At 39.1% G+C, this 27,500-nt stretch overlaps 1 protein-coding gene across 5 annotated transcripts in view; it reads left to right on the plus strand.

Annotated features, from left to right (window-relative positions):
* Positions 1-27,500, plus strand: part of LOC115228868 (zinc finger protein 665-like) — a 44,255-nt gene that overhangs the window by 1,416 nt on the left and 15,339 nt on the right. The window contains exons 1-3 of one of the 5 annotated variants that reach the window (XM_036499035.1): positions 2,897-3,091; positions 17,523-18,221; positions 18,440-20,234. In XM_036499035.1, the coding sequence (XP_036354928.1) occupies positions 18,453-20,030 (1,578 nt within the window). In that variant the 5' untranslated portion in view covers positions 2,897-3,091; positions 17,523-18,221; positions 18,440-18,452 and the 3' untranslated portion in view covers positions 20,031-20,234. Of the gene's footprint in view, positions 1-2,896; positions 3,092-17,522; positions 20,235-21,205; positions 21,234-26,121; positions 26,156-27,500 lie in introns of those variants that run through there. The other 4 variants (XR_004997249.1, XR_004997251.1, XR_004997250.1 and 1 more) reach the window with 4 other exon arrangements.

Consider the following 27,500-nt stretch of genomic DNA (forward strand, 5'->3'; position numbering starts at 1 on the left):
TTGTCACTTAAGCGTGGGAATAGATATTACCTTTCGCTAATAAATACTACCTCTGTTGCTAATATTTCTATTTTTAACAACTTGAATGTAATTCGTTTTTATTTACTTACATCGTCCTTCGTTCGTTATTGTACTGGCGTAAATAAAAACCACGAACTGGCTGTGTGGAAGTAGCTTGCTAACCAACCACATGGTTCCGGGTTCAGTCCCACTGCGTGGCATCTTGGGCAAGTGTCTTCTGCTATAGCCCCGGGCCGACCAATGTCTTGTGAGTGGATTTGGTACACGGAAACTGAAAGAAGCCCGTCGTATATATGTATATATATATATGTATGTGTGTGTGTGTGTTTGAATGTCTGCTGTGTTTGTCCTCCTAGCATTGCTTGACAACCGATGCTGGTGTGTTTACGTCCCCGTCACTTAACGGTTCGGCAAAAGAGACCGATAGAATAAGGACTGAAACAAGTAAAAGAGTAAAACTAATTATATTATACAATTAATTAATCAACCTGTAATCCACTCATTTCTATACTTACACTCTCTTTTACTCTTTTACTTGTTTCAGTCATTTGACTGCAGCCATGCTGGAGCACCGCCTTTAATCGAGCAACTCGACCCCGGGACTTATTCTTTTGTAAGCCCAGTACTTATTCTATCGGTCTCTTTTGCCGAACCGCTAAGTGACGGGGACATAAACACACCAGCATCGGTTGTCAAGCAATGCTAGGGGGACAAACACAGACCACACCACACGCATATATATATATAATATATATATATATTATATATATATATATATATATATATATATATATATATACGACGGGCTTCTTTCAGTTTCCATCTACCAAATCCACTCACAAGGCATTGGTCAGCCCGAGGCTATAGTAGACACTTGCCCAAGGTGCCACGCAGTGGGACTGAACCCGGAACCCTGTAGTTGGTAAGCAAGCTACTTACCACACAGCCACTCCTAAGCTATATACATACACACATATATATATATATATATACGATTGGCTTCTTTCAGTTTCCTTCTACCAAATCCACTCACAAGGCTTTGATCGGTCCTACTGATGTTCAGCCCCAAATTTTTAGGTATTTTAGCTGCTTCCTTCGGCCAACTTTGATCTCCCAGCTTTTATTAATCCTGTACTGTGCAGGATATCAGTAAACTAATCTGGCAATAGCAAAAATTTGAAGTTTTTGCACGTATATTAATGTGTATTTTAAGAGATCTTCGACCATTAATGCCCAGAAATTCGGTGTTATACTTGTGTTTATAATAAATATATTTCCACTGTAGCTTTATTATAAATTTTGTTGTCTAGGAAGAGCCATACTGCGTTAATATCTGACACACCCACTGATTCACTTTCCGTTCATTTATTATATATATTTTTTCTTTTCCAAAATTTTCGTTGCTTCTACAACCTTGTCAGTGGATATATTTTCGAGGGTACGTACACACATACGTACGTATGTATGAGTAGATAGATTGATAGAACAAGACAAACCTAGATAATTAATTAATTATTGTCTGTCACCACATACCCGTAGTCTGTATTTTAAGAGATCTTCGACCATTAATGCCCAGAAGTTCGGTGGTATACTTGTGTTTATAATAAATCTATTTCTAATGTAGCTTTATTATAAATTTTGTTGTCTGGGGAGAGACCACAGCTCTTCAATATCCCCCCGAAGAACCTGAGAGACCTGTATTGGGTGGATGCAGATGTCTTTAAAATAAAGCTGGACCTCTTCCTGTCAGGTGTCCCAGATGAACCAACTTCACGGCAAGAGGTGCAGATGAGGGCAGCTGCATCGAACTCTCTCATGCACCAAATGGCAATTGCTAAAAAGCATTCGTGAAGTAAAATTATGTAGCAACACCAAATGGCGGTGCCCCAGCATGGCCACAGCTCGTGAGCTGAAACTAGATAAAATAAAAAAAAAAAAATAAATAAATACTGCTTTGATATCTAACACACCCACCGATTCACTTTCCGTTCATTTATTATATATATTTTTTCTCTTCCAAAATTTTCGCTGCTTCTACAACCTTGTCAGTGGATATATTTTCGAGGGTACGTACACACGTACGTACGTATGTATGAGTAGATAGATTGATAGAACAAGACAAACATAGATAATTAATTAATTCATTATTGTCTGTCATCACATACCCGTAGTCTGTATTTTAAGAGATCTTCGACCATTAATGCCCAGAAATTCGGTGTTATACTTGCGTTTATAATAAATCTATTTCCACTGTAGCTTTATTATAAATTTTGCTGCCTGGGGAGAGCCAAGCTGCCTTAATAATATCTGACACACCCACCGATTCACTTTCCGTTCGTTTATTATTTATATTTTTTTCTGTTCCAAAATTTTCGTTGCTTTAGCAACCATTTCAATAGATATACTTTTTGGGATATACTTTTGAGGGTACGTACATATGTATGAGTAGATAGATTGACAGAACAAGACAAACATAGATAATTAATTAATTATTGTGTCATCACATACCCGTAGTCTGTATTTTAAGAGATCTTTGACCATTAATGCCCAGAAATTCGGTGTTATACTTGCGTTTATAATAAATCTATTTCCACTGTAGCTTTATTATAAATTTTGCTGTCTAGGAAGAGCCAAGCTGCCTTAATAATATCTGACACACCCACCGATTCACTTTCCGTTCATTTATTATATATATTTTTATTTTCTAAAGTTTTCGTTGCGTTTGCAACCTTGTCAATGGATATACTTTTGAGGGTACGTACGTAAGTACGTATGAGTAGATAGATTGATAGAACAAGACAAACAGATAATTAATTAATTAATTAATTAATTATTGTCTGTCATCTCATATCCGTAGTCATTCCTTAACCTTGCCTCGCGTCGTATCAGCTGACCAAAACTGACCAATGAAAATCCAGCAATTCGTCCACCGCTGTTGTGTGTTTATCCCAGAAATACTTCATTCATTAATTATTATCTCCGGCCTTCTTCGTTCCGATTGAAATGTGAAGATCGAACCTTCTTATATATCACCTAACTATTATTACCGACGTAGATTTATTGATACGAGGTAATTTTCATTTATGTTTTTCTTTGTTCTCGTTCAATTGTCTTTTTCTTCATTCACCAATAATCAGTATAAACGTTTCATTTTTCGTTCATCTGTCATGAAATTCGTGTCACTCAGCCATCTGTGTATAATATTTAATATATACATTGCCGATAGGATCAGTAAATGCAGTATCTACAGAGTGTATACGTTAATTAAGCGTTAATTAAGCTACATTGAGGCGATCTTGACTAAATGTTGTCTCATTTGCTTGAACCGATTCGTATAATTTCTCTATAGCGACCTACCTTTAATCACTTCAATCAGGATTGAGGATAGACCGAGAGGTGATTAACCAATAATTATGCTTACATTGAGGCTATCTTTATTAAATATTGTCTAATTTGTTTGAACCGATTCGTATAATTTCTATATATTGCGATCTACCTTTCATCATTAATCGTTTCAATCAGGATTGAGGATAGACCGAGGGCTGATTAACCAATAATTAAGCTACATTGAGGCTATCTTTATTAAATATTGTCTAATTTGCTTGAACCGATTCGTATAATTTCTATATATTGCGACCTACCTTTCATCATTAATCGTTTCAATCAGGATTGAGGATAGACCGAGGGCTGATTAACAAATAATTATACTTACATTGAGGCGATCTTTATTAAATATTGTCTCAATTTGTTTGAACCGGTTCGTATAATTTCCCTATAGCGACCTACCTTTCATCATTAATCGTTTCAATCACGATTGAAGATGGACCGACAGGTGATTAGCCAACATCGAGACACAAAGAGATCCTTTCCGAAGTCAATCATGTGCTCGAAATAACAGCCAGATTTTCCCCCAATTTACACCTCTTCGAACTTCAAAAGAAATAATAGAAAAAAAAAATAATGAACAGTATTGAATAATGCATCTTAGATTTGCCGTAGAAGAAAGAAGGAAGCCTAGGTTAATCAAAACTGGAATGATTTTAATCATTAGTCTGGTTATCAGTAGCTAATAACCATATTGGTGTGCTTGGAGAAGAAGATGACGTTATAATAATCTATTCTGTAGATTAATATATGTGTTGTTACATAATAAAGCGCGGGCGTGGCCGTGTGGGTTTAGCAGTTCGCTTCTCGGGTCTGTGGTTTGGGGTTCGGTCTTACAGCATGTCATCTTGGACGATTGTCTTTTTGTATAGCCCCAGGCTGACCTGAACCCCGCGTGCGGATTTGGTAGGCGAAATCTGAAAGCAACCTATAGCGCGTGTGTGTGTGTGTGTAAAATCAACCACATATATTTCGTAGCTTGTTTCATATTTGAATCTATCTATCTATCTATCTCTATCTATCTATCTATCTATCTATCTATCTATCTGTCTGTCTGTCTGTCTGTCTGTCTGTCTGTCTGTCTGTCTGTCTGTCTGTTTGACTATCTATCTGTCTGTCTGTCTGTCTGTTTGACTATCTATCTGTCTATCTATCTGTCTATTTGTCTATCTATCTGTCTGTCTATTTGTCTATCTATCTGTCTGTCTATCTGTCTATCTATCTATCTATCTGTCCGTCTGTCTGTCTGTCTGTTTGACTATCTATCTGTCTATTTGTCTATCTATCTGTCTGTCTATCTATCTATCTGTCCGTCTGTCTGTCTGTCTATCTGTCTGTCTGTTTGACTATCTATCTGTCTATTTGTCTATCTATCTGTCTGTCTATTTGTCTATCTCTGTCTGTCTATCTGTCTATCTATCTATCTATCTGTCCGTCTGTCTATCTGTCTGTCTGTCTGTTTGACTATCTATCTGTCTATTTGTCTATCTATCTGTCTGTCTATCTATCTATCTGTCCGTCTGTCTGTCTGTCTATCTGTCTGTCTGTTTGACTATCTATCTGTCTATTTGTCTATCTATCTGTCTGTCTATTTGTCTATCTATCTGTCTGTCTATCTGTCTCTCTATCTATCTATCTGTCCGTCTGTCTGTCTGTCTATCTGTCTGTCTGTCTGTTTGACTATCTATCTGTCTGTCTATTTGTCTATCTATCTGTCTGTCTATCTGTCTATCTATCTATCTGTCCGTCTGTCTGTCTGTCTATCTGTCTGTCTGTCTGTCTGTTTGTCTGTCTATCTGTCTGTCTATCTGTCTGTCTGTCTGTCTGTCTGTCTGTCTGTCTATCTATCTGTCTATCTAGATAGATAGATAGACAGACAGATAGATTAGAAGTATTGGGGGTGATGTACATATTTAATACATATGAGAGAAAAAGGCGTTCAGAATGCTGGATGGTTGTATATAAAAATATATATATATTTATTTACATATCACATATTATTTCTTCAAATCACATATTTAATTACACACACACACACACACACATATATATATATAAATTTCGTTTGCAAGATTCTTTATGTGAATTCGTGTGTTGAAGCATGTTTTATTGTGTCTGGGGAGAATCATTCCCTTTTAGTGCCTTTATTTAACACACCCACAGGTTCGATTTCCACTCATTTTTACTTACTTTTCCTAAAACGTTCCTTGCGTCTTGCAACCTTTTCAATAGTCGTTAATTGAAAAAGTCTGCAAGACGCAAAGAAATTTTAAAAATCTAACCGCTGAGTGTTTTAAATAATAATATATGTGTATGTATATATATATATATATATATGTATGTGTACATATGAATGTGTATGTGTATATGTGTGTAAAGAAGTATATATATATATATATATGTGTGTGTGTGTGTGTATATATACATGCATATATATAATAACTCTTCTCAGTTAATAATATGTGTATAAAATCATTCATATATACTTCTATGCTTCGTAGCTTTTATTTCATATTTGAATATATAATCTTTAGACAGGATTAAAAAAAATCGAAGGCTGGTCGATTTCTTCAACATCGAAGATATTATTTTTTAAAACAAATCCTTAATATTCTATATATACACTGTTCGTTTTAGCTTTCTCAACTTTGAGTTCCAGTGTTAAAAATGACTTACTTTATATCTCTCGAATTTCTAGAAAATAAAGAAAATATGAAACAATTGTATTGAGGTGTTTATAAACCATTTAAAACCGTTGGATTCACCTCAAATTTAATTTGCCAAACTATTTTCGCCGTTTTGAAACCGTGACCTGTTCACTGACAAAATTCCCTGCTGCATCTGAGAAAGCAATAAGATCATGATATATCTATCATATGGTCAAATTCCGCCGAGGTCGACTTTGCCTCTCATCCTTTCGGGGTCGATAAATTAAGTACCAGTTGCGTACTGAGGTCGATCTAATCGACTGGACCCTCCCCCAAAATTTCGGAACTTGTGCCTAGAGTAGAAAAGGATATATGATATGGCATAGTATGGTATGAATGTATACATACATGCATGCATGCATGTAGGTATGTAAGTGTATAGACGTGTCGTTGTTGTTGTTGTTAAGCAACAAAACAGGTGAGGGTGATTAGGTGATGGTCTAGGGCCTTGGGGAAAAAAAACTTTGGTCGTCTCGTTGTAGTCGAGTGCTCTTCGTTGACGCCCGACACCACTGGGAGGTGGCCCTCGAAGTCGCTGGAAATGGAGATCTCCAGGTCCAAATTCTCGGACGGCTATAGACGTGTCTGTGTATATGTGTATGTACATGTGAACGTATGTTTATTTACTGATATGTGCGTCTGGTCAAGTTGTATATATGATTTACTCTGTCGAAGGTTATAAATATATATATGTCCCTCTCACCACCGTCTAACGAATGTCTTAGATACATACATGTATAAATACATGTATATCTCTATATATATGTGTGTGTATATATATATATATATGTGTGTGTGTGTATATATATATATATGTGTATGTGTATGTATATGTGTATGCATGTATATGTGTGTATGTATATATATATGTATTTATGTATTTGTATGTATGTGTATATGTGTGTAAAGAAGTATATATATATTTGTGTGTATATATACATGTATATAAACCTACCTGTACATATGTACAAGCACACACAATCATATAAACACGTATATATGCACACCCACCTATATACATATAATCTTAAAGTATACACACACACACACACATATATATATACGCTTATCCATCTACACATATATATGTCACTATTTTCGCAGACATTAACCCAAGGGGTCACATATATATATATCTACTAGACTAGACTCTGAGTTTCCCAGCAACAGAGTTTTGTTTCGTGGGTTGGAAAGATTTGGCTGCTATTTCTTGTACGCCCTGCTACCACGTTACAGGTATTTCGGGTCCGTTATCGCAAATAGATGTTAGGTGGTAGCAGGACGTGCTAAAAATAGCAGCCAAATCTTTGAAGGGGAGATGTGTTGCATGCACTCGAAAAAACTACTTCACACTGAGGTTATGAACGGGTCTTTTACGAAATATCTACCGTATGTTTAAAGCCATTTTCACTGTAGAATATTTTAAAAATCTGCCAAAAAAGTTTTTGTAATGGTATTTGCTAGAAAATAATTTGAAAGAAAAAACTTTAAAAATATTCCGTTTAAAGAAAGCTAAAATATACATGCTTACTATACAAACAGCTTACATTTTTTTAATTACATTTACGAAAAATATATGTAAATAATTAAAATATTGTTTAACGAAAGTGAAAATAGAAATTATATTAAAAAAATCTTTTTTTTTTTTCGTTGTGAAAGATAAGAGTTTCTTCCCTTCCAGGATGAATATTATTTTCGGAACAATTTTTCCTTGAGCACCGTTTTGGGTATTTATACCCTGAAAATCTCAAATATCTTGAAAACTTGTTTCCTTCGATTTCAGGGTAGACTTAATTCAGGGTATTCTCCCCCAGTATGTGCCAGTTTTGCTGACTAACATTACAAGCAAGCAAGCAAATTTGAAACTGAGTTTTAACGTATTATATATATGTGTATATATGTGTGTATGCATGTGTGAGTGAATATATGTGTATGTATATATGTGCCTGTATGTGTGTGTATATATATGTATATATATATATATATATGCATGTATATATATGTATGTATATATATGTATATGTGTGTATGTATATGCATGTATGTATATATGCATGTGTATGTATATGTATATATGTGTATTTATGTATGTATGCGTATGTATGTATATGTATGTGTGTGTATATATATGTATGTGTATATATGAATGTGTATGTGTGTAAAGAAGTATATATATATATATATATATATATATATATAGGTACAGGAGTGGCTGTGTGGTAAGTAGCTTGTTTACAAACCACATGGTTCCGGGTTCAGTCCCACTGCGTAGCACCTTGGGCAAGTGTCTTCTACTATAGCCTCGGGCCGACCAAGCCTTGTGAGTGGATTTGGTAGACGGAAACTGAAAAGAAGCCCGTCGTGTATATATATATATATATATATATATATAGGTACAGGAGTGGCTGTGTGGTAAGTAGCTTGTTTACAAACCACATGGTTCCGGGTTCAGTCCCACTGCGTAGCACCTTGGGCAAGTGTCTTCTACTATAGCCTCGGGCCGACCAAAGCCTTGTGAGTGGATTTGGTAGACGGAAACTGAAAAGAAGCCCGTCGTGTATATATATATATATATGCGTGTGTGTGTTTGTGTGCCGGTGTTTGTCCCCCCTAGCATTGCTTGACAACCGATGCTGGTGTGTTTATGTCCCCGTTACTTAGCGGTTCGGCAAAAGAGACCGATAGAATAAGTACTGGGCTTACAAAAAGAATAAGTCCCAGGGTCGAGTTGCTCGATTAAAGGCGGTGCTCCAGCATGGCCGCAGTCAAATGACTGAAACAAGTAAAAGAGTATATATTTGTGTATATATATACATGCATATATATATGTGTGTATAGATGTATGCATATGTGTGTGTATATATATTGGATCGTTCCATAAATAATGTAGCTTTTTCAATTGTATGAACTAAAAGTCAGAGGGGTGTGGGATAAACTACCTGCATCAACTTACTATAAAAGCAGGTAGTAATTTTACCTTGCACTTATTCTTAGTGCAGGCTTTGGAGAGTGCAGTTTGATTTTGAGTTATTTTTTTCGAAGTTATAACCGAAGTGAGAAAGGAGCATATTTAGTATGCTTTGCTTGATGAGTTCAAAGAAGGCAACAGCTCAACGGAAAGTGTGAGGAATATTAATGCAGTATACGGGGATCGGACAATAAGTGTAAGCTAGTGTCAATGGTGGTTTCAGAAATTCTGAGCCGGAAACTACAGCTTAGAAGATGAGCCCTTGAAGATGTGTATAACTCAACAAGGATGTCCTGAATACCCTGGTGGAACTAATAGAGACGCTTGGAGTTTTTCATTCACTCATTCATTGACACCTGCATGCCATTGGGTCAATGGGTTCCAAATTGGGTCAGTGGGTTTCTCACAAACTTTCTGAGTCGAATCTGGTGCAGAGAAGGAATAGGGGCTTTTCTTTGCTGCCTTGTTTCATGAATGAACCCTTTTTTAGAACAAATAGTGACAGGTAACAAGAAATGGGTTCTTTATAAAAATGTCAAGCACCGAAGACTGGGGGTAGGGAAAGGTCTTCACCCAAGTATGTGTGTGTATATATATATATATATATACACACACACATACATGCACGTATATACACACATACTTGGGTGAAGACCTTTGTGTATATATGTGCATGTATGTGTGTGTGTATATATATATATATATATATCTGTGTGTATATATATGTGTATGTATGTGTGTATATATATGTGTATGTATGTGTGTATATATATGTGTATGTATGTGTGTATATATATATATATATCTGTGTGTATATATATGTGTGTATATATGTATGCATGTGTATGTATATATGCATGTGTATGTATATATGAATGTGTATGTATATATATGTATGTGTATATATGAATGTGTATATATGAATGTGTATGTGTATATGTGTGTAAAGAAGTATATATATATTTGTGTGTATATATACATGCATATATATGTGTATAGGTGTATGCATATGTGTATATATATATATTGGGTCGTTCCATAAGCAGGTCTTCACCCAAGTAAGGGGTTATCTAGGTGGTGGGATATGAAAGGTTGAGTCCATTTTGGCCTTTAAACCCAAACCAAACCATAAAAAAGATTATTGGCGCAGGAGTGGCTGTGTGGTAAGTAGCTTGCTTACCAACCACATGGTTCTGGGTTCAGTCCCACTGCATGGCACCTTGGGCAAGTGTCTTCTACTATAGCCTCAGGCCGACAAAAGCCTTGTGAGTGGATTTGATAGACGGAAACTGAAAGAAGCCTGTTGTATAGATGTATATATATATGTGTGTGTTTAGGTGTCTGTGTTTGTCCCCCTAGCATTGCTTGACAACCGATGCTGGTTTGGCAAAAGAGACCGATGGAATAAGTACTAGGCTTACAAAGAATAAGTCCTGGGGTCCATTTTCTCAACTAAAGGCGGTGCTCCAGCATGGCCACAGTCAAAAGACTGAAACAAGTAAAAGAGTAAATATGTATATATATATATATATGTGTGTGTGTGTGTTGTCCTTGCCTTTGAAACATGGAGTAGATGAAACAAGGGACAACTGAAGAAGCGAAATATTCTTTATGTTGTATGTTTCATTTCTGTTGTATGTTTCATTTTTTTTCATTGTCCGAAAAAAAAGTTTGTTTCTATGTTTTTGTTTCTCATTGTGTTCAACGTTTTTTTTTTATGTCCTGTACCCATATATGCATGTATATATATACATACATATGTGGGTATGTACATATATGTATGTATATATACATATATTTATATATTATTTATGTTATTTTCTGAGCACCTTTTCAAACTCCACCTGTCTAACACCCGTGGACATGTTTACAAAGTCAGAAAACAGCACAGCTCCTATGACTTTAGGAAACATTTTTTCACGCTAAGAGTTGCTGAAGCATGGAACAAACTGCCGGCATCAGTTGTTAGTTGTCGGATCACTGCATCCTTCAAAACTTCCATGCTTCCTGAGATTCGCCAACACTACACCTGATTTTCTCCCCCCCCATACACATAAGCAAGCATGTATCTGACTCATACACTGTTCACTTCCCACTGCATATGCTTTATACACACTTTTGACAAGTTGTGGGTCACCTGAGCACTGTATACAATAATTTCATTATTATTATTATTATATGTACGTGTGTGTGTGTGTGTGTGTATACAAAGACACACCCATTGAAAATTAAAGTAAGCACATGCACTGGTTCAACGCCACTTGTTTATTTTACCGGCTGACTATCCAATGATTTGTTTAGTGTGTTGACTCTACAATGAATTGGTTGTAACTTCTCTTTGTCAGAATTCTTTACTTTACTATTTGCGACCACATCAATGACATGGCCTCACACTTCCAGTTCTGCTTTAAGCCTTTTTGAGAATTAAATCTCATGCTTCTGTGTTTGAATGTATGTGTCTAGGTATGTGTGTGTGTGTGGAGCTGTTTTACTTTTTAATAAGTTAAGTTAATTTTTTGGCTTAAAAAGCTAAAAGCAAGGCCATGTAGGGGGACAGGGAGTTATGTACAGGGAGGGTGGTCATACAAAGAGTTCAGGCCATTTGTGGTCAAGGCAGACTTTGAACCGAGCGGTCGTCGGCATCTTCACCATCTCGTCCGGCAGCTTATTCCACGGATCCGCAACCCTGACGGAGAAAGCCCCTCTCCTTCGATTGAGATGAAATCGTCGTAGATAGAGCTTTATATCATCATCATCATCATCATCATTTAACGTCCGCTTTCCATGCTAGCATGGGTTGGACGGTTCAACTGGGGTCTGGGGAGCCCGAAGGCTGCACCAGGCCAGTCAGATCTGGCAGTGTTTCTACAGCTGGATGCCCTTCCTGACGCCAACCACTCCGAGAGTGTAGTGGGTGATTTTATGTGCCACCGACACAGGTGCCAGACGAGGCTGGCGAACGGCCACGCTCGGATGGTGTTTTTATGTGCCACCGACACAGGTGCCAGACGAGGCTGACGAACGGCCACGATCGGATGGTGTTTCTTACGTGCCCATAGCACGGAGGCCAGTCGATGCGGTACTGGCTACGGCCACGTTCGGATGGTTTTCTTGTGTGCCACCGGCACTGGTACCACAAAGATACAAATTCCATTGATGTTCATCTATTTTGATTTGATTTGATTTGATTTTCACTTGCCTCAACAGGTCTTCACAAGTGTCACAAGAAGGAAGGAAGGTATGCACAGGTGAACTGACAACGTCCCAAGTAGGGGCCACGGGTTATGGCCTGACTAGTCTTGCCGGGTTTTCGGATGATGTTTTTATGTGCCTCCGACACAGGTGCCAGATGGATGGTGTTTGTTACGTGCCCACAGCACGGAGGCCAGTCGATGCGGTACTGGCTACGGCCACGTTCGGATGGTTTTCTTGTGTGCCACCGGCACTGAACCACAAAGATACAAATTCCATTGATGTTCATCTATTTTGATTTGATTTGATTTGATTTGATCTATATATATATATATATATATATATATAATCATATCAAAGGGAAATGGAATTTAATTAAATGTAAAATATTCAATCAAAATTTACATTTCAAGTGGGTACTAGATGGTAAATGTTTTTCATTTCCAAATTTATTCCCGTCGAATTTTATCCGTTATTTTTGTGGTTTATAGAACCTAGTAGTTCTCTCTAAAGTGTTGAATCTCACACTAAGTGGATTCCTTATGTGTATAAATATGCACTATATCGTATATATATATATATATATATATATATATATATATTCAATTCAATTCAATTTTTATTGGCTCAAAAAGCAAAAGCAAGGCCATGTAGGGGGACATGGAGTTATGTACAGGGAGGGTGGTCATACAAAGAGTTCAGGCCATTTCTGGTCAAGAAAGACTTTGAACCGAGCGGTCGTCAGCATCTTCACTATCTTGTCCGGCAGCTTATTCCACGAATCTGCAACCCAGACGGAGAAAGCCCCCTCTCCTTCAATTGAGATGAAATCGTCGCAGATAGAGCTTTTCGGAGTGACCCCGCAGCCTACGCTCTGGAGCAGGAGTGAAGAACAGCTCTTTCGAGAGGTTACACTTTCCGCTTATGATGTTGTGAGGCCATGTAGGGGGACATGGAGTTATGTACAGGGAGGGTGTTCATGTAAAGAGTTCAGGCCACTTGTGGTCAAGAAAGACTTTGAACCGAGCGGTCGTCGGCATCTACACTAACTCGTCCGGCAGCTTATTCCACGGATCCGCAACCCAGACGGAGAAAGCCCCCTCTCCTTCAATTGAGATGAAATCGTCGCAGATAGAGCTTTTCGGAGTGACCCCGCAGCCTACGCTCTGGAGCAGGAGTGAAGAACAGCTCTTTCGAGAGGTTACACTTTCCGCTTATGATGTTGTGAGGCCATGTAGGGGGACATGGAGTTATGTACAGGGAGGGTGGTCATACAAAGATTTCAGGCCATTTGTGGTCAAGAAAGACTTTGAACCTAGCGGTCGTCGGCATCTACACTAACTCGTCCGGCAGCTTATTCCACGGATCCGCAACCCAGACGGAGAAAAGCCCCCTCTCCTTCAATTGAGATGAAATGAAATCGTCGCAGATAGAGCTTTTCGGAGTGACCCCGCAGCCTACGCTCTGGAGCAGGAGTGAAGAACAGCTCTTTCGAGAGGTTACACTTTCCGCTTATGATGTGTGAGGCCATGTAGGGGGACATGGAGTTATGTACAGGAGGGTGGTCATACAAAGAGTTCAGGCCATTTCTGGTCAAGAAAGACTTTGAACCGAGCGGTCGTCAGCATCTACACTAACTCGTCCGGCAGCTTATTCCACGAATCTGCAACCCAGACGGAGAAAGCCCCCTCTCCTTCAATTGAGATGAAATCGTCGCAGATAGAGCTTTTCGGAGTGACCCCGCAGCCTACGCTCTGGAGCAGGAGTGAAGAACAGCTCTTTCGAGAGGTTACACTTTCCGCTTATGATGTTGTGAGGCCATGTAGGGGGACATGGAGTTATGTACAGGGAGGGTGGTCATACAAAGATTTCAGGCCATTTGTGGTCAAGAAAGACTTTGAACCTAGCGGTCGTCAGCATCTTCACTATCTTGTCCGGCAGCTTATTCCACGAATCTGCAACCCAGACAGAGAAAGCCCCCTCTCCTTCAATTGAGATGAAATCATCGCAGATAGAGCTTTTCGGAGTGACCCCGCAGCCTACGCTCTGGAGCAGGAGTGAAGAACAGCTCTTTCGAGAGGTTACACTTTCCGCTTATGATGTTGTGAGGCCATGTAGGGGGACATGGAGTTATGTACAGGGAGGGTGGTCATACAAAGAGTTCAGGCCATTTCTGGTCAAGAAAGACTTTGAACCGAGCGGTCGTCAGCATCTTCACTATCTTGTCCGGCAGCTTATTCCACGAATCTGCAACCAGACGGCGAAAGCCCCCTCTCCTTCAATTGAGATGAAATCATCGCAGATAGAGCTTTTCGGAGTGACCCCGCAGCCTACGCTCTGGAGCAGGAGTGAAGAACAGCTTTTTCAAGAGGTTACACTTCCCGCTTATGATGTTGTGAGGCCATGTAGGGGGACATGGAGTTATGTACAGGGAGGGTGGTCATACAAAGATTTCAGGCCATTTGTGGTCAAGAAAGACTTTGAACCTAGCGGTCGTCGGCATCTACACTAACTCGTCCGGCAGCTTATTCCACGGATCCGCAACCCAGACGGAGAAAGCCCCCTCTCCTTCAATTGAGATGAAATCGTCGCAGATAGAGCTTTTCGGAGTGACCCCGCAGCCTACGCTCTGGAGCAGGAGTGAAGAACAGCTCTTTCGAGAGGTTACACTTTCCGCTTATGATGTTGTGAGGCCATGTAGGGGGACATGGAGTTATGTACAGGGAGGGTGGTCATACAAAGAGTTCAGGCCATTTCTGGTCAAGAAAGACTTTGAACCGAGCGGTCGTCAGCATCTACACTAACTCGTCCGGCAGCTTATTCCACGAATCTGCAACCCAGACGGAGAAAGCCCCCTCTCCTTCAATTGAGATGAAATCGTCGCAGATAGAGCTTTTCGGAGTGACCCCGCAGCCTACGCTCTGGAGCAGGAGTGAAGAACAGCTCTTTCGAGAGGTTACACTTTCCGCTTATGATGTTGTGAGGCCATGTAGGGGGACATGGAGTTATGTACAGGGAGGGTGGTCATACAAAGATTTCAGGCCATTTGTGGTCAAGAAAGACTTTGAACCTAGCGGTCGTCAGCATCTTCACTATCTTGTCCGGCAGCTTATTCCACGAATCTGCAACCCAGACGGAGAAAGCCCCCTCTCCTTCAATTGAGATGAAATCGTCGCAGATAGAGCTTTTCGGAGTGACCCCGCAGTCGACGCTCTGGAGCAGGAGTGAAGAACAGCTCTTTCGAGAGGTTACACTTTCCGCTTATGATGTTGTGAGGCCATGTAGGGGGACATGGAGTTATGTACAGGGAGGGTGGTCATACAAAGAGTTCAGGCCATTTCTGGTCAAGGGAGACTTTGAACCGAGCGGTCATTGGCATCTTCACTATCTCGTCCGGCAGCTTATTCCACGGATCCACAACCCAGACGGAGAAAACCCCTCTCCTTCGATTGAGATGAAATCGTTGTAGATAGAACTTTATATATACATATATATTCAATTCAATTTTATTGGCTCAAAAAGCAAAAGCAAGGCCATGTAGGAGGACATGGAGTTATGTACAGGGAGGGTGGTCATACAAAGAGTCCAGGCCATTTCTGGTCAAGAGAGACTTTGAACCGAGCAGTCGTCAGCATCTTCACTATCTCGTCCGGCAGGTTATTCCACGGATTCGCAACCCGGACGGAGAAAGCCCCCTCTCCTTCGATTGAGATGAAATCGTCGCAGATAGAGCTTTTCCGAGTGACCACGGAGCCGACGCTCTGGAGCAGGAATGAAGAACAGCTTTTTCAAGAGGTTACACTTCCCGCTTATGATGTTGTGAGCGAGAATGAGATCACCACAGCATCGTCGTTTTTCTAGAGAATAACGGTCGAGCGTCTTCAGCCTTTCTTCATGTGTGTATTCGTTCTTATGTGTATGCATGTAGCTTATTTTTTTTTTATTGGTGAGCACCTGTATGCGTTTGCATTCTTTTGGGTGTGTATGTGTGTATATAGCTTATTTTTTTAAAAATAGGTAAGTGGGTGTGTATATATAAAGCTTTTTTTTTTAATAGATAAGTGGATGTGTGTAGATACTCTTTTACTTGTTTAAGTCATTTGACTGCGGCCATGCTGGGGCACCACCTTTAGTCGAGCAAATCGACCCCAGGACTTATTCTTTGTAAGCCTAGTACTTATTCTATCGGTCTCTTTTGCCGAACCGCTAAGTTTACTCTTTTACTTGTTTCAGTCATTTGACTGTGGCCATGCTGGAGCACTGCCTTTAGTCGAATCAAATCGACCCCAGGACTTATTCTTTGTAAGCCCAGTACTTATTCTATCGGTCTCTTTTGCCGAACCACTAAGTTACGGCGACATAAACACACCAGCATCGGTTGTCAAGCAATGTTTTGGGGACAAACACAGACACACAAACATATACACACACATATATATATACATATATACGATGGGCTTCTTTCAGTTTCCGTCTACCAAATCCACTCACAAGGCTTTGGTCGGCCCGAGGCTATTGTATAAGACACTTGCCCAAGGTGCCACGCAGTGGGACTGAACCCAGAACCATGTGGTTCATAAGTAAGCTACTTACCACACAGCCAATCCTGCGATAGCTTATTTTTTTTAAATAGGTAAGTGGGTGTGTGTGTATATAGCTTATTTTTTATTATGCTGGTGGCATGTAAAAAGCACCCACTACACTCACGGAGTGGTTGGCATTAGGAAGGACATCCAGCTGTAGAAACTCTGCCAGATCAGACTGGAACCTGGTTCAGCCTCCTGGTTTCCCAGACCCCAGTCAAACTGTCCAACCCATGCTAGCATGGAAAACGGACGTTAAATGATGATGATGATATACATACACATGCAGTTATATACATATATATGTATACACACATGCATACGTACACACACACACACACACATATATATATATATATATATACATACACACAGTTTTTACAAAGTTTCGATCTTTTAAATCCACTCACAAGGCATTGGTCAGTATGGTAGTGGTAGTGGTGGGGGCTATTACTGTAGAAGTAGCAGACACTGGGCCCAAGATGCCGTGCCATAGGATTGAACCCAAAACCACATAGACACAACATGTGCTTATTAACCTCATGACCATATTTACACCTTTTGTGTAGAAACAGAAACATAATGAATTTGTGTTTGTTTTTTTTTTACCCTTTTTAAATCTTATCCCTTTTATATCTTAACACTGTTGTTTCTTTGTTATTTCAGATTACCCTATGTCCTGGATACATTGAAATATATTATATTCTGAAGGATCAAAGGAAAAGCACCACACAGAACGGATATAAAAACAGATATCAGTACAGTGAAATGTTTCTTCTGAACTTGAAAAAATAGCAACATCTTCCTTCATTGCTGACTAGAATATCTTCTCTACAAGATCTGTTGGAGAAATTTACAATTGGAGAAGTTTATAATTTAGCTTGTTGCATATTCAGATTTTGAGAAAAAGATACTGTTCATGGAGGTGTAGTGGTGTAGATTCCGTTTTGTAAGGAAGGAATTGTAAAGATAAACAGAACAGCGATACCTGTGTATTTTTGGTGAAAGAAGAAGAATAATGGAAACCAGCGACAATATTCAAGAATTGATTTTTCCGACAGAACGGATATAAAAACAGATATCAGTACAGTGAAAGGTTTCTTCTGAACTTGAAAAAATAGCGACATCTTCCTTGGAATTGTAAAGACAAACAGAACAGCGATACCTGTGTATTTTTGGTGAAAGAAGAAGAATAATGGAAACTAGCGACAATATTCAAGAATTGATTTTTCCGACAGAACAGATATAAAAACAGATATCAGTACAGTGAAAGGTTTCTTCTGAACTTGAAAAAATAGCGACATCTTCCTTGGAATTGTAAAGACAAACAGAACAGCGATACCTGTGTATTTTTGGTGAAAGAAGAAGAATAATGGAAACTAGCGACAATATTCAAGAATTGATTTTTCCGACAGAACGGATATAAAAACAGATATCAGTACAGTGAAAGGTTTCTTCAGAACTTGAAAAAATAGCGACATCTTCCTTCTTTGCTGTCCGGAATATCTTCTCTACAAGATCTGTTGGAGAAATTTACAATTTAGCTTGTTGCATATTCAGATATACCTGTGTATTTTTGGTGAAAGAAGAAGGATAATGGAAGCTGGTGACAATATTCAAGAATTGATTTTTCCGGAAATCCTAACTGAAGGGATAAAGAAATCTTTATACCCTTGCAGTGTCTGTGGGAAGTATTTCGCTCAGAAAGGTAACTTAACGACTCACATGCGAAGTCATACAGGCGAGAAACCATATCACTGTAATATCTGTGGTAAATCGTTTTCCGGAAGCAGTAACTTTGCTAAGCACCGGCGTATCCATACAGGGGAGAAGCCGTATCACTGTGACGTGTGCGGAAAATCGTTCACCGAGAAAGGGGTATTGATTAAGCACCAGCGTATTCATACGGGAGAGAAGCCGTATAAGTGTAACGTGTGCGGAAAATCGTTCTCTCGGAATGGCGAGGTAACTGTTCATCAGCGTATTCATACTGGAGAGAAACCTTATCATTGCGAAGTTTGCAGTAAATCGTTTGCGAGAAACGGCGAAGTGATTATACACCGGCGTATCCATACGTTGGAGAAGCCATACAAATGCCACGTCTGCGGAAAGGCTTTCTCTGAAACTGGGCATTTAACTACACACATCCGCGTCCATACTGGAGAGAAACCATATCACTGTGACATCTGTGGTAAACGCTTCTCGCACGGAAATACCTTAGCGATACACAGGCGCATTCATTCAGGTGAGAAGCCGTATAACTGTAAAGTCTGCGGTAAATCGTTCTATGAAAATGGAATTTTAAGCAAGCACAAGTGTGTCCATGCGGGAGAGAAGTCCTTTCAGTGCGATATTTGCGGGAAATCCTTTGCTGCGAATGGGGTTTTGAAGAAACACCAGCATGTTCATACCGGGGAGAAACCCTATCATTGCGATATTTGTGGTAAAGCTTTCTCTTTGAGCCATCATTTGATCAAACACAGACACATTCATACAGGTGAGAGACCGTATCATTGTGATACCTGTGGGAAATCGTTTTCTGGAAATAGCGACTTGACCAGGCATAAGCGTATTCATACAGGCGAGAGGCCGTATCAGTGTGAAATCTGTGATAAATCTTTCTCCGAAAGCGGCCACTTGACCATCCACATACGCATTCATACAGGTGAGAGGCCGTATCATTGTGACGTCTGTGGGAAATCGTTCTCTGAGAATGGAGTCTTGACCAAACACAAACGTATTCATACAGGCGAGAAGCCATACCACTGTGATTTCTGCGGGAAATCGTTCACGCAAAACGGTGTCTTAACAAAACACAAGCTAATTCATATCGAAGAGAAACCGTATCACTGTGGGTTCTGTGGCGAATCGTTCTCAGAAAGCAGCGAATTAACCAAACACAGGGAATCTCATTCTTCAGAGAAAAAGTTCCACTGTGACATCTGTGGTAAATCTTTCTTCACGGTCAGTCAGTTGTCCGTACACACCCGTATTCATACAGGAGAGAAGCCATTTCGCTGTGATATCTGTGGCAAAGCATTTTCGAAAAACGGCGTCTTGACCACTCACATGCGTATTCACACCTCAGAGAAACCCTACAGTTGTGACATCTGTGGAAAAGCCTTCTCTCAGAAGTCTAATCTAACAAGACATGTTAATATTCACACAGCATAGTAACTGTATCAGTGTCAAAATTTATTCTACAACGTACAACAACAAACATTTTCACAGCATTTTCTCTGTTAATTCCTTTGTTATCATAATCCTGTTGAAATACATTGTCTTTATTTCAATTTATTTTGGAATTAATGAAGAATTTGGTATAAATATTACGGAGATGTACTTGCATAGCAAGTGACCTGATCTGAGATCGTGTGCTGGAACGAAAACAATTGCAGCGTGGAAGGTGTTTGTAAGCCATTTAAGAAACACACAAAAGCCGTTCGATTCACTTCAACATTTAAATTTAATTTGTCAAAATATTTTCGTCACTTTAAGACCGCGACCTGTTCACTGACAAAATTCCATGCTATATATATATATATATATATATATATATATATAATTGCAACGTGGAAGGTGTTTATAAGCCATTTAAGAAACACACAAAAGCCGTTCGATTCACTTCAACATTTAAGTTTAATTTGTCAAAATATTTTCCTCGCTTTAAGACTGCGACCTGTTCACTGACAAAAATCCGTGCTGCAATCATTACTAAGCTGGTGTTTGGAACATAAATTAACATAAATTAATATGAAATTTTGATGGAAGGTCTTAATCTGGATCACTTTAACCCTTTTGTTAGTGGAGGCACATGGCCTAGTGGTTAGAGCAGCGGACTCGCGATTGAGGGATCGTGGGTTTGAATCTCAGACCGGGCGTTGTGTGTGTTTATGAGCGAAAACACCTAAGTTCCACGCGGCTCCGGCAGAAGGTAATGGCGAACTTCTGCTGACTCTTTTGCCACAACTTTCTCTCAGCTTTTCTTCCTGCATCTTGCAGCTCACCTGCGACGGACCGGCGTCCCATCCAGGTGGGGAACCTATACGCCAAGGAAACCGGCCCTATGAGCCACGCATGGCTTGAGAAGGAACAACAACAAACAACCCTTTTGTTACCATTCCAGTGGCACATAAAAAGCACCAACTGATCGTGGCTGTTTGCCGGCCTCCCCTGGCACCTGTGTCGGTGGCATGTAAAAAGCACCCACTACACTCACGGAGTGGTTGGCGTTAGGAAGGGCATCCAGCTGTAGAAACACTGCCAGATCAGACTGGGCCTGGTGCAGCCTCCTGGCTTCTCAGACCCCGGTCAAACTGTCCAACCCATGTCAGCATGGAAAACAGATACTCTTTTACTTGTTTCAGTCATTTGACTGTGGCCATGCTGGAGCAATGCCTTTAGTCAAGCAAATCGACCCCAGGACTTATTCTTTGTAAGCCTAGTACTTATTCTATCGGTCTCTTTTGCCGAACCGCTAAGTGACGGGGACGTAAACACACCAGCATCGGTTGTCAAGCGATGTTGCGGGGACAAACACAGACACACAAAGATGTTGAATGATGATGATGATGATTTCTGTTGAAATACTTTACCTATCATCCATTTATGCGACACCAGAGTGCATTCACATGTCAATTTGTATGACACCGGTATCTGCCTTGACTGTGATTTTGCTTAGCTTGATAGATTTTCTTCTCAAGCACGACATAATGCCAAGTCTTGGTCATTGCCTCCGTGAGGCCCAACACTTAAAAGGAATTATTTCAATTGATTTTGAAAATAACGAAAAAATTAATGAAATATAGTAAAATAACATTGTCACTATTAAGCTGGTTTTTGAAACATAAATTAGCATAAATTAACATAAATTAACATAAAATTTTAATGGAAGGTTTCAACTGGGATCACTTTAACCCTTTCGTTACCATACTTCTGTTGAAATCCACTGCCTTTATTTCAATTAATTTTGAAGATAACGAAGGATTTAGTAAAATAACTTTGTCATTAAGTGGCTGTTTGGAACATAAATTAACATGAATCAACATGGAAGGTTTCAACTTGGATCACTTTAACCCTTTTGTTACCATACTTCTGTTGAAATATGCTGCTTTTGTTTTATTTAATTCAATCAGAAACTAATTAAAGTTAGGGAGTTACAGCTGTAAAACATTTTTTTTTTGTGTACATAAATATATTTTGCTTACATTTGAATGTTTATAAATAAATATATAACATCTGTATACTTGTGTTGATCTTAATCAGTGGGGTGGGTCACCAGATTATGGCCCGTGGGCTGGATCCAGCTCGTGAGGTCAGTTTGTCAGGCACACCACTGCTCTGTACTTTTGTGTAAGTAAGTACCTGCATTTGCATCTGGTATGGCATCAGTGTTTGGAACAACTTATGTCTGTGAGCAAAAAATTTTCAATAATGAAGTATGTGAAGTCCGCACATCGAACGAGGTCGACCAATGAACATTTAAAAGCCATTATATATATGTGTATATGTATATATATATGTATGTATGTATATATATATGTGTGTGTATGTGTATATATATATATATATATATATACAAAATGAGAAAATGGAGAAATATATCTAAATCAATCATCAACTATCAGATAATACCCAATCAATACTTTATTAAACCATTACACAATAGCAATGATGTTATACATTAATATAGTACAAATATAACAAGACATGAAACAGCTGTCAGCTACTATGTAAATGTATTTCTATTTCTATTTCTATGTCTTGTTATATTTGTACTATATTAATGTATAATATCATTGCTATTGTGTAATGGTTTAATAAAGTATTGATTGGGTATTATCTGATGGTTGATGATTGATTTAGGTATGTTTCTCCATTTTCTCATTTTGTATTATTAATTTACGGTAATAATTTTACCTTTGCCCACATAATACAGTAAATGAATTAATTGCATCGCAATTTTTAACATTTATGTATTAGCTTTGTTGGGTACTTCTCTAGCAGTATATTGGATATATTTTATCCCATGGAGGGTTGAATTTACAACCCCTATCTCATTTTATATATATATATATATATATATATATATACATAGATATATAGATAAATGAAAGAATGGAGTCGAATGACGATTTAACAAAATTCCTTTATTCTCGACATATGTTTCGAAGACTGCATATTCTTAATTCCGAAGGAATAAAGGGTGCATTATGCCGTCTTCTCATCAGGAAAGACAAGGAACTTATGTCAGCATCATGACGAACAAAAACTTTTAGATGACTGCCCACACGGAGTCCATAGTGACTCCATTCTTTCATTTATCTATAGTAAAAAAACACACAAATTTCCACACGAAAGCACGTGATTTCTGCCCTTGGCATGTAGCTTCAACTGTCCTTTCTGACGTAAATTTGCTACCCAGGTATCGGTTAACCGAATTATCCATACTAGGATAATTCATTCAACTACTTAAACATATATCTATATATATATAACCAGCCTACTTATACGTACCTTTCTTTCATTTGACAATAAAATTTGCTTTCAAAGACCTGTTGAAGCAAGTGAAATCACAATCAAAATCAATTTTACTGATGACAGCACCGCATGACTGGCATCCGTGCCAGTGGAACATTAAAAGCACCATCCGAGTGTGATCTTTGCCTGGGCCACTGACTGGCCCCAGTGCTGGTGGCACTTTGAAAGCACCAACATTTGAGCGAAGTCGTTGCCAGTGCCGCTGGACTGGCTCCTGTGCAGGTGGCACATAAAAAAAACACCATTTGAGCATGGCCGTCGCCAGTACCACCTGACTGGCTCTCGTGCCGGGGGTATATAAAAGCACCCACTTCTCAGAGTGGTTGGCTTTTGGAAGGGCATCCAGCTGTAGAAACCCTGCCAGATCAGATTAGAGCCTTGGTGCAGCCATCTGGCTCGCCAGACCTCATTCAAATCATCCAACCCATGCCAGCATGGAAAGCGGACATTAAACGATGATGATGATACCCCCATATATACTCAAACACACATTATATATACATGTATATATATATAATAAATTAGAGATAAAACCACTATTAGGCAAATCAAAATATAAACCAAAACATAGAAATAAAATTAATTAATATAATATACAAAATATATTTTGTATATTATATTAATTAATTTTATTTCTCTGTTTTGGTTTATGTTTTTCACTGTTTGATTTGCCTAATTGTGGTTTTATCTCTAATTTAATATATATATATATACTCTTACTTGTTTCAGTCATTTGACTGCGGCCATGCTGGAGCACCGCCTTTAGCCAAACAACTCAACCCCGGGACTTATTCTTTGTAAGCTCAGTACTTATTCTATCGGTCTCTTTTGCCGAACTGCTAAGTGACGGGGACATAAACACACCAGCATCGGTTGTCAAGCAATGCTAGGGGGACAAACACATAAACACACACACACACATATATATATATATATAATATATATATATATATATATATATATACGACGGGCTTCTTTCAGTTTCCGTCTAGCAAATCCACTCACAAGGCTTTGGTCGGCCTGAGGCTATAGTAGAAGACACTTGCCCAAGGTGCCACGTGGTGGGACTGAACCCGGAACCATGTGGTTGGTAAGCAAGCTACTTACCACACAGCCACTCCTGCGCCTATAAATATATATATATATATTTATACTGTAAAATTAGATTTAATCCTAAATCTAATTTTTCCCTGTAAGTTTGGATTTACTCCCTAATATTATTACTATTATTATACACTGCGTGGCATCTTGGGCAAGTGTCTTCTGCTATAGCCCCGGGCCGACCAATGCCTTGTGAGTGGATTTGGTAGATGGAAACTGAAAGAAGCCTGTCGTATATATGTATGCGTGTGTGTGTTTGTCCCCCTAGCATTGCTTGACAACCGATGCTGGTGTGTTTATGTCCCCATTACTTAGCGGTTCGGCAAAAGAGAGCGATAGAATAAGTACTGGGTTTACAAAAGAATAAGTCCCGGGGTCGATTTGCTCGACTAAAGGCGGTGCTCCAGCATGGCCGCAGTCAAATGACTGAAACCAATAAAGGAGTATGTATATATATAGGTAGATAGATGGATGTGGAAGCACTCCGTCGGTTACAACGACGAGGGTTCCGGTTGATCCGAATCAACGGAACAGCCTGCTCGTGAAATTAACGTGTAAGTGGCTGAGCACTCCACAGACACGTGTACCCTTAACGTAGTTCTCGGGGATATTCAGCGTGACACAGAGAGTGACAAGGCCGGCCCTTTGAAATACAGGTACAACAGAAACAGGAAGTAAGAGTGAGAGGAAGTTGTGGTGAAAGAGTACAGCAGGGATCACCACCATCCCCTGCCGGAGCCTCGTGGAGCTTTTAGGTGTTTTCGCTCAATAAACACTCACAACGCCCGGTCTGGGAATCGAAACCGCGAGTCCGCTGCCCTATCCACTGGGCCATTGCGCCTCCATAGATAGATAGGTAGATAGATAAACAACAGAAAATGCAATGAACAACATTCTTTATTTAAAATCACTACAATTGTTTCAACACCTTTTTACACCTCAAGTATATTGGCAAGATGTTGTGTAATCCTTGTCATCTTTCCAAGGTGTAGAAGGCATCTCCTCCAGTGATTGTTTAAATAAGTCCTTCTTCACTAGATCCTGCTGTCATTTCGTTCAGTTAAAGAATGCGTACTCAAAATAAACAGTCAGGAGTGGCTGTGTGGTAAGTAGCTTGCTAACTAACCACATGGTTCCAGGTTCAGTCCCACTGCGTGGCATCTTGGGCAAGTGTCTTCTGCTATAGCCTCGGGCCGACCAATGCCTTGTGAGTGGATTTGGTAGACGGAAACTGAAAGAAGCCTGTCGTATATATGTATGTATGTATATATATATATATGTGTGTGTGTTTGTCCCCCTAGCATTGCTTGACAACCGATGCTGGTGTGTTTACGTCCCCGTCACTTAGCAGTTCGACAAAAGAGACCGATAGAATAAGTACTGGGCTTACAAAGAATAAGTCCCGGGGTCGAGTTGCTAGATTAAAGGCGGTGCTCCAGCATGGCCGCAGTCAAATGACTGAAACAAGTAAAAGAGTAAAAGAGTCATTTTCAGCAGTTTACAGACAGAACTAAACCTAATGATATAGCGGCAGACAATATACAATTATAACCAAAATACACAATGAGTATCATGCTGGCATGGGTCATATATGTGTGTGTATATCTCTCTTTCTTTCTTTCTTTCTTTTACTTGTTTCAGTCATTTGACTGCGGCCATACTGGAGCACCGCCTTTAATAGAGCATCTCGACCCCGGGATTTATTCTTTTGTAAGCCCAGTACTTATTCTATCGATCTCTTTTGCCAAACCGCTAAGTAATGGGGACGTAAACACACCAGCATCGGTTGTCAAGCAATGCTGGGGGGACAAACACAGACACACACATACATATATATATATATATAATATATATATATATATATATATATATATATATATAGTTATCCGTAATAATGAAGGGTGAAATTAATTAATTTGGAATAATTATCAATTACACCAAGTAGTCTTCGGCATGTAAAAGCCTCATTCGAGGAAAATTTAAGTAATACTAAGCAATAAAGGGTTTAGCAACGAATTGCCTTACCACATACCGAATTTAGAAATAGCAGTCAAAGAGTTATAGCTATTTCTTCTACTAAAAAGGGAGATCTCAGTAAAAACAGCAATTGGAAGGCAGACACAAACAGGTAAGAGAGAATGAATTGACGGCAAACTTAAAATTGTATGATAGATTGCCGTCAATTCATTCTCTCTTACCTGTTTGTGTCTGCCTTCCAATTGCTGTTTTTACTGAGATCTCCCTTTTTAGTAGAAGAAATAGCTATAACTCTTTGACTGCTATTTCTAAATTCGGTATGTGGTAAGGCAATTCGTTGCTAAACCCTTTATTGCTTAGTATATATATATATATATATATATATGACAGGCTTCTTTCAGTTTCCGTCTACCAAATCCATTCACAAGGCATTGGTCGGCCCGGGGCTATAGCAGAAGACACTTGCCCAAGATGCCACGCAGTGGGACTGAACCCGGAACCATGTGGTTGGTAAGCAAGCTACTTACCACACAGCCACTCCTGCGCCTATATATATATATATAATTAAATATAATTAAGGGTTTAGCAACAAGTTACTTCACCACATACTGAAACTTTAGAAATAGCAGCCAAAGACAACTAATTCCTTTTCACTAGAGATATGTCTCCATAGATAACAGTTATCCATGGAGTCATATCTCTAGTGAAAAGGAATTAGTTGTCTTTGGCTGCTATTTCTAAATTTTCAGTATGTTGTGAAGCAACTTGTTGCTAAACCCTTAATTATATTTAATTTTATATATATATATATAAACAGATGAGTGGTACAAAAAGGCACCAATATTTAGTGGAAAATAGCAATCGATACAAATACGATGCTATTATATAGCTTCACTGTGTATATACTCCTTCTTTATATATATATGTTACTATCTCCTTCTATATATATATATATATATATATATATATATATATCACCGTGACCGACCAGGTTATCAGATGTTGCTACACATCGCTGGTCACAAT

The sequence above is a fragment of the Octopus sinensis genome, unplaced genomic scaffold (assembly GCF_006345805.1).
Source record: "Octopus sinensis unplaced genomic scaffold, ASM634580v1 Contig11213, whole genome shotgun sequence".
NCBI lineage: Eukaryota > Metazoa > Mollusca > Cephalopoda > Octopoda > Octopodidae > Octopus > Octopus sinensis.